The sequence below is a fragment of the Hesperophylax consimilis genome, chromosome 26 (genome assembly GCF_061612785.1).
Source record: "Hesperophylax consimilis isolate HC1 chromosome 26, BYU_Hcon_1.0, whole genome shotgun sequence".
Classification (NCBI taxonomy): Eukaryota; Metazoa; Arthropoda; class Insecta; order Trichoptera; family Limnephilidae; genus Hesperophylax; species Hesperophylax consimilis.
Window position 1 is genome coordinate 5,397,205 of NC_142861.1, and position 17,118 is coordinate 5,414,322.

General features: G+C 34.1%; 1 protein-coding gene across 1 annotated transcript; it reads right to left on the bottom strand.

The window, feature by feature from the left end:
- Nucleotides 1-239: 239 nt before the first annotated feature.
- On the bottom strand, nucleotides 240-16,416 carry LOC149411019 (uncharacterized). Its single transcript, XM_089647618.1, has 6 exons — nucleotides 16,362-16,416; nucleotides 15,674-15,790; nucleotides 15,430-15,591; nucleotides 14,943-15,211; nucleotides 13,315-13,472; nucleotides 240-383 (listed from the first exon to the last, which is right to left on the bottom strand). The coding sequence occupies exons 1-6, from the start codon at nucleotides 16,364-16,366 to the stop codon at nucleotides 240-242; spliced, it is 855 nt and encodes a 284-aa protein (XP_089503744.1). The 5' UTR covers nucleotides 16,367-16,416.
- Nucleotides 16,417-17,118: the final 702 nt, after the last annotated feature.

The window sequence follows — 17,118 nt, forward strand, 5'->3', positions numbered from 1 at the left end:
TTGATCATGCAGCAAAATAGTGTAAAACATGCTTAGGTCACGTGCAATTAGAAGGATCACCTTTGGTGATCGACGATGAACAGCAGTAAGCGTTAACGCAAAAATCATGCTCATAAAAGGAATGATTAACTACGGACGAGGGGGAGAGGCGAAACAGGAGAGAAAGAAGGAAACAAAGCGGGACTGCGCTTCAATTGCGGGAATCCTTCACTTCTGTTCAGAGAGCCCGTGGACTTCAGTTATGGGAGTCGGAAGATGATCCAGGGATCACCCGCATATAGTGGCAAGGCCGAAAGCTGATTTACTCTAAGCTCTAGAGGGTTGAAGCACACGAGACCAGAGAAGCAGTCCAAGCGTTCCACATCAGTGCACAGCAGTAAGCGCTTTAAATATATGGTACATCTAACAAACATAATGAAACAGAGCCAGTAACTTCCAGCTTACAATTTTTCCATGCAATAGTTTTGAGATAATTTCGTAATAATAATACAAAACGTTGTTGCCAGATATATGTATAAAATGTTTTCATTTTGATGGTTTCTTAAGAGATGGCCTGAACTCGCTATCCCTGAGATAGATATTAATAAATAAAGTTAAGTATTTTATTATATTTAACACCATAGAAGTTTTTTATTAAGACATTCACAGTACATTATGATACAAGCGAAAAGTTATATTAGTCATTAAAAAAATTCCTAATATTTCTATTAGATAATTTTGACCTCCGTTCATTAATTAATTAAGGCAGTTATTTTGCATAATATTATTTAAAAAGTTGTGTATTTTGACAGATAAGTTTTTCTGACACCTCGGAGGCCGCACTAAAAGTGCCGGTTTTTGACTAATGACTCTAATTAACCTTTCAGATTTTAAAATATTAAACAAGACGGTGAAATTCATGGAATTTCAAAATGCTCGTTTAAAATATTCTACATATTTCTTATTTTTGTTATAGTTACTGTAAAAAGAAATACCGTTTTAGAAACTAGATTATTGAAACAAACATTGATAAAAATAAATAAGATTATCAAACATGAAAATGTGACTCGAAACGTCCATAATTTTGAAAGAATTCGATATGTATGAAACACATTAGTTTTGTGTAGGTAAATAGTAATAAAACTGTTACTTTTTTGTAGACCGTTGACTCAATAAAAAATATGAATATATTTTAACTTTCAACTGTAACTGAAATAATCCCTCCAATTTGCAATCATATTTTTTTTAATTTTTTTGGTATTTTCCACGTGAACATGCATAAATATTTGGGAAAAACTCAGAATAATTATTTATCTTTCCAATGACGAACTAATCTAATTTCTACGCTTTCATAATGTAAGAAAGTAGTCTTTAAGAGCTTCTAATGGAATTTGATGCTTGTGTCTAGTAATGTCCTTCCAAGGCACTTAGTGTTAGCCATAGATGACGGATTTGATAAATGTCGAATTGTTTTAACGATAAATCGTGCTACGAGTAAATAGAGTAGTACCTTAAAATTTTTTAGACTTGAAGAACTTCTTTACCTTATTTGCTTACTTATGTACCGTGTATTAAAAATATGATTTCAGTAATTTGTTAATAAACCACGGAGTACCTACTGAACTAAGTTAAGTCTGACTGTTATTGTTCCTCAGAAACCATATTATTATAAGCATGTTCCTATACCTGCTACAACTCCCCGAAGGACTAATTTATTTCCGGAAATAGGTAAAAAAAAAAATAATATATTGATGATTGCGTAAGTTGACTTTTAGGTTATCTCGCAATCGTACCCTTGAAACAATGTTCCATACGACATTTTGGCAAAATTGATTTTTTGCATTCATTTTGCATTCTTCCTTTTCTTTTCTCTTGACCACTCGAGTGATGGTTGTTTGGTTTTTGATTTGGCCATACGATTAAATTAATTTATTTACTCATAATATTTATATTGAAACATATAAACTGCTAACTGCGGTTTAAAGCTAATGAATCCACCAAGATTTCACGGTCCATCCCATATTTTTAGGTTCTATATAAAATTGGCACATTATGGCAAGCAATTGCTAAAGACGTCTTGACGAAAATCGACAAAATCGTTGGAGTGGTGCTAATCCAGTTCATAAATACTCATATGCCCAAGTTCGTTCGAAGAAAATTACGTTACGTTCGAAGATAATTACGCAATATAGTTTATCAACAAGGTTTTATTTGCAAATTTTCCGTGGAATTTAGTTTTATCTGCCGAGATAATTTTGGAGCAACATGGTTTTATTTGCGTTGTTCTTTCGTTCCCTTATGACAACAAGATTCCATATGAGAATTGCGTGAAACTGAGAAAATAAATAATACAAGACATTTTATGAAAAATTAAATATGGATAATGTTTAAGAAAAAAAAAAAAATTCTTGGAATAAATTAATGAGTAAAACCTCAAATTGAAATATTTAATTATTGAAGACAATATTAGCAATTCCTAAACGAATATTTGAAACTGCTATTTGGCTGTTAAGCAATTGCTAATATTTTTTTTCAATAGTTAAAATAATAATAATCAGAAAAAAATCCTGTTGATCTGAGAAAAGCTGATTTTCAAAGCAACAAGGTTCATCCTGTTTTGTTTTTAACTTAGTTTTTTTCTCAGAGCCATGAGTAGGTATTTGCAAAAAAAGATCAAACAAAAAAAAATCAATTGAAATCCTTTTTTCATTTGAACTTTTTCACAAAATTTTCACATTTTAGTTTTTTTCGTCATTCAAACATTAAACATCAATATTTCAGTTTCATACAAACGTCATATGGAACTTTTTTACTCCAAGGGGATGCAATGTTGAACTATACATCTAAATACAACATTTCAGGAAGCCTTACAGTGGTCATTATGATGGATAATTACCAAGAGTGGAAACTTATATATTTATTTGAGTTCCAGCAGTACGAAGTCACAGTAAGCCCCCGTCAAAGTGGCCTGCGCAGTCACTTCTTAGAAGTAACTTTGAAAAAGGGAAGTGCAACACTGTCAACACCCCAAAAGTCAAACAACATATTGCCGTGAGAATCTTAACCCAATCTCTTGCAAGCCTTTGATACCTTTGTCTACAGTTTACAGTCCCTTGCCGAGCGGCTGCAGTATTATTTGTTTGCACACTGTAAAAGTCCTGTACAAACATATATTCATGTATATTCCTCCGTACCGCTAGGGGCACGAGTTTTCCTTACGTGCATAGATGGAACTATGAAGTTATTGTGACACACATAAATTAAAATCAGTACTTACTAAATACATTTCTATTTACTTATATTTACATTTGTTTTTACTCATATTTCTGTTAATGCACCATAAGACTCATAATGGCTTGACACATTGCTAGAGGCTAATATTTTAGTAATTATCTATTTAATATAATACTTCTCTTTTACGACCGCTGAGTTATTTATATTTAAAAACGTTTTTCAATAAATTAGCGGTAAGCAACAGATTTTATTTTTCTAGAGATGAATTAATAACATCTTGAGGGGTTCATTTCGAAACATCTGAGATTTTAGTAATACGTTTATCAGAATTAATTAAAATAAATGTAGGCCTGCTTGAGCAAATTCGACCATATAATGTCCAATACGTCGAGCTGCCCACCGAATATTTTTGTAGACGTCCTCTTCACTTCACTTCACGCCGTTAAGACTCCCACTTTATTTTAGGGTGTTTATTGTGTCGTCTTAAGAATGAATTTTTTTCACCCTTTGGATTGGTGAGCACCGTTAATGGTTGTATGCAGTACGAAGTTATAAATAAATTAAATAATTATAATCAATAATAAATTAGTCACCTGAAATATCAATACAAATTGAAAATACCTCAGAGTAAAAATAAAGGCCACCAACGGGAATTGAAAAAGTACCTTCTGATGTCCGTTCAGGTGCTTTGAACGACTGAGCTATGTCGGCTAACCCGCCAAATAATTCAATATGTACTAGTACCTCAATCAACAATTACTGCTTATTATATTTTTTCACCTGTAAACAACCAACTTTATTTTTGTAGGAAAGGTTTTGTTAATGCTAAATTTCCCAGTAGATGGCGTCGAGACATATTATATCTACATTTGATGGTGAAATATTTTTGACTTGTCAAAAATTTTATTTTTTTTTAATGATAAACTAATGTTTATAAGATAAGGTTTTATGCATAGCATAAAAGTTATATTGTTTGGAACAATGATTCTTAAAAGCACTTCATGTTTACTTGCTGCTTTTACAAAATTATACACTTTACATAATTTCCACAATAGCTAAACTGTTTGAAACTCCAACCAACTTAATTTTTTGTAAACCTATTTTATTCCTTTTTCTTAAGTAACTCCTTTGCACTTTAAAAATATAACCAAGTTTGTTGTAGATAAATATTTTTCAAAATAACGTATCCCACAAGATGATGTACTGGATTCGACTTTCTGCCAACTCTGCAAGGGCAGAGAAATATTTAAGTTCGTCAACTAGTAAACCAAAATAAAATAATGTACAATATACTTGCGTCACGTTACAGAGCGGTAGAAACTTTTAGTATCGCCCTGGCAAAAGAACAACATTCAATCCCCAAACATTGTTTTAAATAGAATTCTTCCATTCATATATTTTTAAGAGTGAATACCACACAAGTTACTCAACTGCTCCCAAATGTTGGAGGCAGTGAGACTATGGCATCTACAATTGAGGTATGTTGTGAGGCTAAAGGAAGCGGATAGGGGAAGAAGATGGTGAAGAGAAAGGTGGGGGAGTACATGACTGCTAAGATCTGGTCACCAAAGAGGGCTTAAGCTTTTTCAAGCAAGAACGTTTCAATTCTGAATAGTGGTCTTGCACCAGGGGGACACTGATAGTATCTGAGAACGTACTGCAAGTGTACTATATATTATTTTAAATTAATAAATTATGAAATAAGATAAAGTCATCGAATGAAATTTAATTGCACACGCCGGGATTTGAACTGATTGCTAGTTGAGAGCCTTACGTCTCGATCATGGAGGCAGTCAAAATGTGATCAGGCATTTGGTGATTAGATCCAAATAATAGGTGTTTCCTAATCTTCCTCTCCCCATCTTCTTCATCATGACAACATACACCAATCAGGGATGCCGTAGACCCAGCATTTGCGACTTTTAAGCGGTATTCACATAAGAATAAATATACAATGTTTATCCTATTTTTGGACCAATTACTGGATAAAAATTATTTCGATCCTGTGAAAATAAAACCCACATTATACTGAGAGAAGTTTTCTAGCACCGTTTCGGAAATGGTTGTTTAATCTATGTGTAGTGTTGACTTAGTGCTTGGTGTTTTACTGGCAGTTACCAGACGATTCGGTGAAAACACGATGATATCTAGCCGTATTATTACAAGTAGCTCCTCACACAACACTTCCAATAAGTTCCAGGTCGATTATATAAACGTGGCCTTCATGTGATAGGTGTAATCGATTAGGTCTACAAATAATATAACCATTAAAGTGGTTTTATTCTCTTGTAAATTTTTTTATAACATTCATGAAGTTTGGTGTATAAGTATGGAGTAAATAAATAGTTTATAAATGTGTGATTAAATTACTATGGTACGTAATAATGGACTAAATAAAGTGTGGAGTATTGGTATTTAAGTAAAGATTTTAGTTTATGCAACTCTACGGAAGTTGCCCCCGGTTATTAACCAATATATGTTTTGCATCAATTAATACCAGTCCTCGGAGTCACGTAGAGGTAATATTGGTCGGTTTAAATAAATATGTCTCTTAATAAACTTCTAGCTGACTAAATATTTATTAATTTATTTACATTATACACCCAAACAGGCTTTTACAAACATGTGATATGATAATCATGAAGTAAAATTTGCAGACTATTAAACATTATATTTTTTATGTACCTACTTTAAATCGTTCTAGAGCAGTAGTTCTTAACCTTGCTGGAGGTACTGACCCCCACCAGTTGCATATGTGCATTCACCGAACCCTTCTTAGTTGGAAAAATAAAACATGATTTTTTCAAATTCAAAAAATAGATAAATATTTATACATAGGTGCGCAAAATGAACCAAACCATTAAAATATAATTTTCAAATAATGTTATACATGTGAATCTATATTGTACATATTCGTACGACCACTTTCTTTTTTGCTCGACATAGTCAATATAAAGGGAATAAAATACAAGGGTATCACATGACGTACTATCACGATAGTTACAATTCAACTACTGGGCGCACCAAATTCCCTGCATCACAGATAGGCCAAGCAAAGTTGCGTGATCTCCTGCAGTCAAAGATGGACAAGCGGGGCGTGTCATCACGAATCATATCGAATCATCAAGAGTCGGGGGTGTGTCTTGACCTTCGCCGAACCCGCGAGACTGACTCACCGAACCCCTGGGGTTCAATCGAACCCAGGTTAAGAACCACTGTTCTAGAGCTTAAATTAATTTTATACTTTTTGCCGTCATTTTACTATCAAATGCCAAAGTTTATTGTTATTTTTTTTGTTTTATTATTTCTAGTATTTTCTTATATAACCTTTACCGTGACATTCGATGATTGTTAATGATGTTTTTATACCGTGGATATCAAATAAATAAATAAAAAACTTTTTGTAATTTTCGTTTACTAGTGTAATTTTCTCTTTTTTTCTGTTGGCTCGATGCTCCAATCTTACCATAACGCCAATTACTTTTTACCCACCCAGCGTTATCCCATTTAAAGACAATATTTTGTTATTACAAAGGCATTACTTTTTAATGAAATTTCGGTTGATTTGAAGAAAACGCAAAAGATATTACTCTCACGTTTGGTTCATTTCGTTTTTTGATAGTTGGAAGGTTTCTGTTAAATGGCGTTAAGTCCGTTTTAGCTTTTGAACAAATTGTGATCAGCAGAAGAGAACAACTATTATGTTGTTAAGGTTGTCAGATTATTACAATTTGATAACAAGCTGGAAGGCACCTAGAATCGGTGTTTAAAGGGAAACTCTCAAATGATAAAAGAAAAACAAAATGGCGCTAAATGGCCATTTGATGAAAATGTTACATTTGAATTTCTGCGTAACAACTGGGCCAAAGCATGTGTTTTAAAGAAAAAAATATTAAATACAGAATGTACACCCTTATAATTCTGCAACGAAATTGTAACACCTATATACTAAATACAAAACAAAATTCTACGTTTTATAAATTTTAAATTAAATATCGCACTAGAAGACTTACAATATCATTTTTTATTAAATACTTTAAAAATACACACATTGGAAGACAGGCGTAAAATAAACGACTTAACTTTTTTATTCAAGATTCTAAACTCTACATTCGACTGTTGCGAACTTCTGCAACTCATAAACTTACGAATACCTACAAAACAACACGACAAAATACACTATTCCAATGCAACACACATAAGCCTAATTACATTGTCAACTCCTCAATACAACGGTTTCACAGTATGGGAAACCAATACTGTGATGTCGATATGTTTAATATTAACTTTGCGAATTTTGTGGATTACGTAAAAGCCTTATTTAAATACTATTCCTAAATGGAAGTTATATTTTTGTAAGCCATTCAAATCGCTGTATTTTTTAATTTATGTTCTTTTATTTTTCATATTTCTTTCTCATGTTTTAAAACTGTCATTAAAATTGTACCACCTACATGTAAAAGCCCTCTGGGCGTTAAATAAATGAATAAATAAACATATATTGTCAAAGTGTCATAGAAAACATAAATCATGCTGATTAGTGCCTGAGTTGACCAATGCTTCAGATTTTCAATCATGCGGTGCGTCGTCGGTGTAATTCTTAATAAGCATGCTTACAAAGGTTTTCTAGTTATTCGTAACCCACGAATGTTATGAAAACACAAAATTTTTGGGTTTTCAATGAAAATCTTGATGGGTAAAAAAAGACTAATAATATCGCGAAGCTCTGGAAGCGAGAACTGTCGAACATACCAGGAGAACAAGAATGAGAAGTGGTATTAAGATGAACAAGCCAAGGGGCAAAGCCGTTCAGAAGTTTAACACATTTGCTGGTTCGGTGGGTCACGTGATGTAGTTGCACGTGTCCGGATTACCGAGGGTTCAAGTCCCGGACGGGAGATTTAAGATTTATGATGTTTCCTTAGAACAATGGACCCGCAAGATATGCTGAGCGGTGACGCAGGCCGCGAAAGATCTGTTATCTGTTACTGGATAGAAATTTTCAAGAATGGTTGATGTCGTAGGTATCGTACAAATAAAGACTTGTAAATCTTTAAAAATATTTTTTCACAGTTGAAAACAGAGAATCACGACGGTAAGCCATTCTGACACTAGAGCGATGGGTTTTCGGTTTTTGATTTGTTCATTCGATTTAATTAATATCATTCCTCAAAATATTATTGTGCAATGCTTGTGAATATGCTGTGCCTCACTGCAAAACCAGGTTAGCTCAAAGAAATATTAGTTGTATTGCTCCAAAAATGTATAATTCTTTATGTACAACCTTTTAAAGGGACACGCGTGTAAACCTTCAATCTTTTAAAAAGTACATCAAATCTTGGCTAAAAAACACTGAGCTAGATATTTTTTTCTTATAAGTTTTAGCAAAACTATCTGTAACATTTATATCCATGGAGAGATTATTTTTCATTATTTCACATACATACAAAACAGCGGATATATTTTATTGTTTGTAATGCTTTGTCTGCTAATTCACTTTTTAAGATGTCTTCTTTAAAAACTAGTATTTTCCTTATTTTTGTGTTATTTTAAAATTTTCACATATTTCATGATTTAGTTTCTTGTATTGCATCTCTACAGTAACTCTTTTAAAATAACTTAAATTTATATTTGATATTGTATCTCCACTTAAACCATGGAAATAAGATAAAAATACTTTTAATACCCACACTCAGGCTTTGCCTTCGTGGGATTTTTATTTTCAATTATTACATTTATTACAATATTTTTTATACATTTTTCAATCTTTTATGTAACTATCCATGTATGTATAAAAAAATCAATAATAAATAAAAAAATAAAAAATAAAAATAATTTTTTTTTTATGGAAACACATATGAGCTACATGCTGCGGTTAAAAGTTAATGACTTCATATCGATTTTAATAGAATATATTTTACAGTTTATATCATATTTTCGGGTTCTATAAATTTGGCACGTTATGTGCCAAAAATTGTTCGAGTGGTTAACATTAATTGTAGATCACGGTTACAGAGAACTTCTTTCAACACAGTTAAATTATTTGAGTCATCAAAGTTCTTTACCGATTGCTTTGAAATTTTAACTCAACGTTGCATTCTACTACGGGTGTGTGTTTTGTACACCTATATTATATAGATTTCACCCGTGACAGGTAAAAACATGGTCTTTTGAAAAACATCGCCATCTGTTAGACTTAAAAGCAACAAGCGCTTTAGTCTCTCTATCTGCTGAGCCACAGCAACTTTTAGTGCGGTACAGCTAGTTTAGAATAAAATGTAAAATATTTTGATATTCAAAGAATTCCGAAGAGTTTTTCGTGACATCCACAAATTTATCAAAAATTCCGGAGCGGGCAAATGGCGGTACCAGTCCCATAATAATTATTGTTAAATAATAAGATAGGTACATGGCACACGCTTTCAGAGAGTTTTCTTAGAAGAGCAATTTAAACAAAAAGATAAGCAATACATTCCTAGAAGGCAGCATTTTAAAAGCCCGTAGGTATCTTTTCTAGTAAACTTTTTTCCACTGGATTATTCGCTAAAAGGGTTTCACCATGTGGTGATATTTTTTCTGCCCCATAGTTTTTTTTTATCCTTGCTCCTTGGGTTAGCAAGGGTCGTTGTGTTTTATGTTCTGGGAAATAAAATTGTTTGACCTTGGTTATGAAGTGAAATTCTTGATGGAAAAGGGGTTAGTGTATCCATCGGGGTTGTTCGCCTATGTGGAATGTTATGATGAAATTTTATGAAAATGTATTTGTGGTTTTAGTAAAGATGTTTCTAATTTAATATTCGGTTACCGAAATGTTTGGTCAAATATAACCATTCTTATTACTATGCCTGTGACAGTAAACGCTATACTCTATATGTCCTGGCCGATTTCCGCATATCGCATTTCCATTTTTAGTGTATGGCGAGCGATATGCTAAAATAGTCCAAGCCATGGTAACGTAATGTGTCGCCTACCTTAAGCTTATTGTTTATTGTTTATTGCGGTATTTTAAGTAGGTATATAGTTATCTATCTCCTAATACAATCCTTATATACATATACATATAATTATAGTAACACATTTAAAATGAATCAATCACATATTTTCGTAATTTAATTTTAAATTTTTTTTTTTTTTTTTTTAAAACTTCCGATTTAGTTGTCCGGGTTAAGTCTTCCCCAAAGGAAAAACTTAACCCTTCCACTCACTTTTCCACAAATGATCAGCTAGTCAATCAACACTATGTAAGTGCATTATATAAGTAAAATAAATACAAAACAATACAAGAACAACAACACGTCAAATCACCAGATATCAAATGGGAAAAAAAAATTCACCGTCTCCAGATATTTTCATATCAGAGGGTTCGGCTCGGTAGAACTTCTAACAGGGCCTATAAATCCTACTGATCCCTCAACATAAATATTTAAAAAATCTTTTGTTATCCTACATGTATTCAAAATGACCGACTTTTGCATCTTTATATATAAATTTTTTGATAGATCTAATACGCCTAAATTTTTAATTAGAGAGCTAGGTATAATGCCAGTAGCCGAAATAACGAATGGTAATATTTTTATAGTCTGAGAATGCCAAATTCTTTTTATTTCATTTCCTAAATCTGTGTATTTTCTTATTTTTTCACTAACAGATTTTTGAATATTACAGGAATTTGGAATAGCAACATCAATGATATAAGTAATTTTTTAAATTTTGTCATGTAAAACTATATCGGGTCTATTATGACTAATCGCTCGGTCTGTTAGTATAGTTTTATCATAATATATTTTATAAAATTCGTTTTCTAAAAATGAATTTGGTTCGTATTCATAATATGGTACTACATTACGGCAGTCAATCAAGTTATGTTTAATTACCAAATTTTGGTGAATTATTTTTAAAACTTGATTGTGCCTAAATGTATACTCGGACGGTGCTAATATAGAACATCCCGATATAATATGTTCTATAGTTTCCGGAAAGGCCAAACATTTTCTACACAAATCATCAATTTGATTATTTGTGTAGAAAATTATTATTTAAGTATTATTATTTTTTTTATTATTTATTTTAATATTAGAACTTGTTTTTTAATTTTTTTAGGACAAAACACGAAATTTAAGAAAAAAATCATGATATTATTCCCCTTCCCCTTCCCCTCCCCCTTCCCCTTCCCCTTCCCCTTCCCCTTCCCCTCCCCCTCCCCCTTCCCCTTCCCCTTCCCCTTCCCCTTCCCCTTCCCCTTCCCCTTCCCCTTCCCCTTCCCCTTCCCCTTCCCCTTCCCCTTCCCCTTCCCCTTCCCCTTCCCCTTCCCCTTCCCCTTCCCCTTCCCCTTCCCCTTCCCCTTCCCCTTCCCCTTCCCCTTCCCCTTCCCCTTCCCCTTCCCCTTCCCCTTCCCCTTCCCCTTCCCCTTACCCACTATTTTAATAAACAAATAAACTAAGAAAAACAAACCATTGTTTGTTACAATGCCATTGTTGTTATCCACTCGAACGATCGCGCGTCAAAAAACTTTTTTCTCCGATTGCTCGCGGTTTTTTGGCGACGAATTTGAATATTTTCCGCCAACATTAAAAAAATCAAACCTCCGAATTTTAATACGGAGACATAAAACTGATTGTAGTGCTATACAGCCAATGAATTCACCTATATTTTTATAATTATTCTATATTTTTAGAATTGATAGATAAATTATTAAAAAATCTTAAACTTTATGAATGCGCAAAATTAGCGTTTTTGTGATTTGAAATTGCCGCCAGTGGCAGTTTTAAATATCTTTATAGAATATTTTCTACGTTTTTATGTTCTCTATGGCCTGTTTGATAACCACAGATGCAAGAATATAATGGGAAAATAATTTTTTGTACGTTATGCTCTCTTCAAAAGTTTGGTTAGAAAATAATTTTTTAAAATTTGAGTGCGTGACGTGTCAAAATTGAAATCACTGTATTATACTATATAATAAATTTACCACAAAAACTGGTATTACGTTAGGAAGATACATTAACTGTCTACAATTATTAATAAGCATAGTCGCCGTGTTGGCTTTATTTTATTCATTTGATGAATTATACAGAGAGCCTATTTCACGATGTCAAAATCATGGTGCTACTTTTTAAATAATTGTAAATTAGAACTGGAGATTTGTAACCATGTTTTTATATAACGTGCAAAACGAGGAAATAAGGCTTAAAATGAGATATACATCATAGATATAAACATTGCCAATATTTCAGGGGGATACTTTGAAAGTTGATGAAATTCACCAATATTTGACGAAAAATCACTACTGACAGCTACCTTAAGGTCAATCTACATAGGGTATATCGGAATATGTAAAATGATGATAAATTTGTATATATATATCAAACCTTTGTATGACCGTAGAATGGCAAATAAAATCATAGTGATAATTTTATATCTAAACGCAAAGGTATCGAAAAAAAATGGATGAGGGGAAAATAATTGATGGAACCAATAATTGATTTATTTATTAAGCCCTAATATCCTTTTAAATCAATATTACAGTTGTATGGTTACAATGAAAGAGCAGTATTTTGATTTAAACATTGTTTACACACTTTGTCATAATAAAAATGTATTCAGTTTATTGGTTTATTCATAATTTAAGAAAATCAATACATAATAATATCATTGTGCCTCGCTATAGAGTGAGATTCTGAGTATCGCTCTGGTGAGGGACCACCATTCAGAATTGAACATTGCTTGAATTGGCTTAGTTATGTTTAGTGACTAGATCTGGAAAAGACTAATACCTTGATACATTAAAATTGCCAAGAATACATACATTTCCTCTTTATTCGTGGGAGCCCATTTATTGGTACGCGCATGACGCTTAAATTGTTTTTTCGCAATCCATTGATCTGCATACCTGTTGGTCTCTCTCGCGATCAGTTCAACGAAATCTGCATCAAAGATTTTAAGAAAGGCATCCACAGGTTTGCCCATTTCGTCGGTATTGAAAGTTGGTCCCGGCGTGCCTGTGAAAGTCTCCCTTATCCCAGTAAAACGTAAGATATCATTAGACCAATCGAAAGAGTAACCTTCAGGCGGCAGAATCAAACGCATTGCCTCACTATCTACCTGGTCTTGTCTACTAAAGTCTATGGCCATAGCGGAGTTAGGTGAAACGTTGATAATATTATGATAAGGTATTGGCGGCATGCAGAAGGTATCCTCATCGCTCTCTTCGTGGTCGACGTCACTCGCTTCGTCATCCTCGTCGCTCGATCTGTCCATTTCTGAAACAACAGAAAACCCAAATTAATTTAATGTGTCTATATTACGATAACCCACTGCCTCTGGTACGGCTTATGACTCGCAATACGATGGTCGCGGGATCAAATCAAATAAATTATATTTGAATAATTAGTGTTATTTTCACACAAAATTCATTTAAAATAATATATATTATATTTGCGGCACGTTCCAGAGTGGAAGATACCCATAGTATCGCCCTGGTGTAAGACCCCATTCAGAATTGAAACGTTGCTTGAAATGGCTTTTGACGGCCGGCATAGTCCAGTGGTAACGCATTGGACTGCCATTCCGAAGGTCGCCGGTTCGAACCCGGCGTGCGCAAATAAATTTTATTTGATTGATTTGTGTTATTTCACAATTAATTAATTAAAATAATAATTAAAATAATATATAGTATATTTGCGGCACGTTCCAGAGTGGAAGATACTACCAGTATCGCCCTGGTGTAAGACCACCATTCAGAATTGAAACGTTGCTCCAAATGGCTTTAGCCGTGTTTAGTGACTAGATCTGAATAGCCAGGTACTTCCCCATCTTCCTCTTTCCCTTCCCCACTTACCTTCAGCCTCACAACATCCCCCAATTGGGGATGCCATAGTCTCACTGGCTCCAGCTGAGGCTCTTGTGAGGTATTCATATAAAAAAAAATATAAAAAGTTAATCAAATACTTGAGGCGGGCAATGTCAGGAGTCAGAATAGCACAGTCAGGTAGGTATGGAATGAAGAAAAGAGTGTGTGTGCCAAGATCGAGTTGCATGGTGGTTCATCCTCTCTGCCTACCGAAATGGCGTGAAGGTAAGTTAGTTAGTTTTATAACTCACGGTTTCCAAGTACAGACTCTTCTAGTACAGCTGCCTCGTCCACGTTACTTTTTCTGCCCATGTCTGACTCTGAAATAAAAGAAAACACAAATTTACAGTAGAATTTGGATATAATGACTTTGCATTTAACGGTCTACTGTTTTAAGTGACGATAATGTAAACTCTAGTAAGGTTTCATAGCTTTTAGTAGGAAAACGTATCCGTTTAAAGTGACCAACTACGTAAAGCGACCTATTTTAATGATAATTTGTCCGGTTACAAAACCCACCTACCAATACAGCCTCGCAACACAATGAGTCCCGTGAAGCGAAAGTGTTTTTTCAATTTAAGAAAAAAATGCTGTATTACACCGTTTAGAAGCCGGTGAATCAAATGTAATCCTCGCAAAGAAGTTCGGCATGTCTTATTTCTCACTCTGCAATACCCGTTACAGAAAAAAGATGTGTAATGATGCATCCACGACATAACAACAATACATTTTGTATGTTTGTTATGTGGAATTTTTAAGTACTATGCTTATTTCCTGCCAATATACCAACAGTGAAACTGTGCTAGGGATATCAATATAAAATATAGATAATTGATTTTATATTGAGCCCCTGGTATGACATTTCAAAAAATAAACTCACCGTTCCCAAACGCCGACAATTCTTCGTAGAATGGTACGTCCACCCACAGCTCGCTGTGATAGCCGGCTTCCGGAGAGAAGAGTTCCCCACTCCGCGATGTCCCAGGTAACGGCTCGGGAGATGCTGCACGGATAGGCATAATTGGTGCATTGGGAGCCGTTGATTGGGTCTGTGCGGGAGTGGACATCCACGGTGGTGGTACGGGTCGTGGCAACGGTGAAGGCGTCCCTTGTGAAAAGGGACACGTTGTTCTCTCCGGAGATGGAATTCTGAAAAAATTTACATAAATCATAGAAAATTGTTCTCATTCACGTGTGAAACAGTAAGTACAGTATGTAAATAAACAATAAAATAAGAACTCTGTAAAATATGCACTGAATGTGCCAAATGCACAGAGCGCTGAACTTACCAACTCTCACTGTAAGAGTGGAACGCTGTCAGGAAAAAACAATAATATTGTACCAAGCATCTAAATACGATTACTTACTTTTGTTTAGTTTTTCTTGGAGGTGCGGTAGGGAGCAAAATGCGCGCCGCCTGCTTCTTGAATTTTCGGCTTTCCAGCTCTAGCCGGATGGAAGCAGGCAGGGCCCTAACAGCCTTTAGGGCCTTGACGCAATCTTCTCGCACCAGTAGCAAAGCAGGGTCGCTGTTTAAATAAATACAAATATATGATGAGTTCAACGGCCACAGCAAAGTACTTTCATAAAAAAACATTAAAAAATATTAACACTCCAGACGAGGCTGCAATTGCAGCTCTGCGTTGACGTCCACGTGCAGGTAGTCCGGCACCAGCTCGTACCCCACGTCTCCCTTTTCCTCTGCCTCCTCTTGCAGTCAGCACCGCTCTATAAATTTTAAATTGAAAACACTTAATGTAAGTACTTAAATGTTTAAATTTTGTTAAATATTGCACTAATATAAAATTTGAAAATAATTATTGGGTTGTGGAGTGATCCCTTTCCCTGGACGACAGCTGTTTCTGCACAAATTTGGTAAAAGTAAACAAATTAATTAATTATACAACTAAATTACTAAATTTTTATTGTGTGACGAAGGCTTTACACCATTTTACATGTGAAAAAGAGTCAACTTTTTGACATATGACTTAAAATAATTGGTTAGCAAATATCTGTATTAATAATAAACCAATTCAAATAAAACTTATATATATCTCTTTGTTTTGAATCACTGTGATGGAATATCTATATTTCAAATGCGCGAGTGCAGTATTTAAGACATTATTGTAAATCAAAAACAGATGACGTCTTCAGTTGACGTAATCTTACACAAAAACTTCAACCAAAACAATATAATACAAACAAACGAATTAAAAACGCATTTCAAAGATAGATAAGTCAATCATGATTACACAGATATATAATTATGCGTTAAAAACCCAATAAATTAATTACTTACGGCATTTTAGGAAGAGTCCAAAATTTCGTGAATGTTGAAAATTTATAATTTTGTTTTTGACAGGACGCCATAAAAAAACCGCGAAAACTCGTTAAATAACACTTCAAAGACAACGGATAAGTTCATAGACAAAGAGAATATATTATCAGCTATTCGATAAAACAAGTAGCTGGCCATGGAAACGTTTTAAATAATTACAATAAATATTTTACGAATGGTAGAAAAATCGGTCCATTTTTGGACCGATATCAATCGCAGAAAAATAAAAGTGGTCGATTTTTCGACCGAAATCGTTCCAGTGGTTAAGGAGAGACATTCGCATATCCAAATCCCGCAATAATACATATATACAGTTGTCATACAGAGCGCAGAGTGCATACGATGCCACTCGCGGTTAACCGTCACCCCTCGTGCGGCCGTTCGAGGGTACCCCGGAGCTTTCTATATAATAATTCATCCCCTATTGTGCCATTGTGAGGGTCTGTTAGTTGGGAAAATTGCTGCCATTATGCGCGCTTCAGGTGCAATTGTGTCGGGAGGATGTTTGTCTGCCTGGCCTTCCTGCCTGATGATCCCAGACGTTCTCATGCCTCGTGAAACTCAAAACAACTACCAACTGACAAAATGCTCGGAAAATTTAATGCACTTATTGTGGTTATTCTGTAGGGTCGATAATTAATAGTCGAACGAAATTAGGTGTGACAATGTATTTATAAATTGTATTCAGATTTATACCCAAAAAATTCACTTTCCCTAT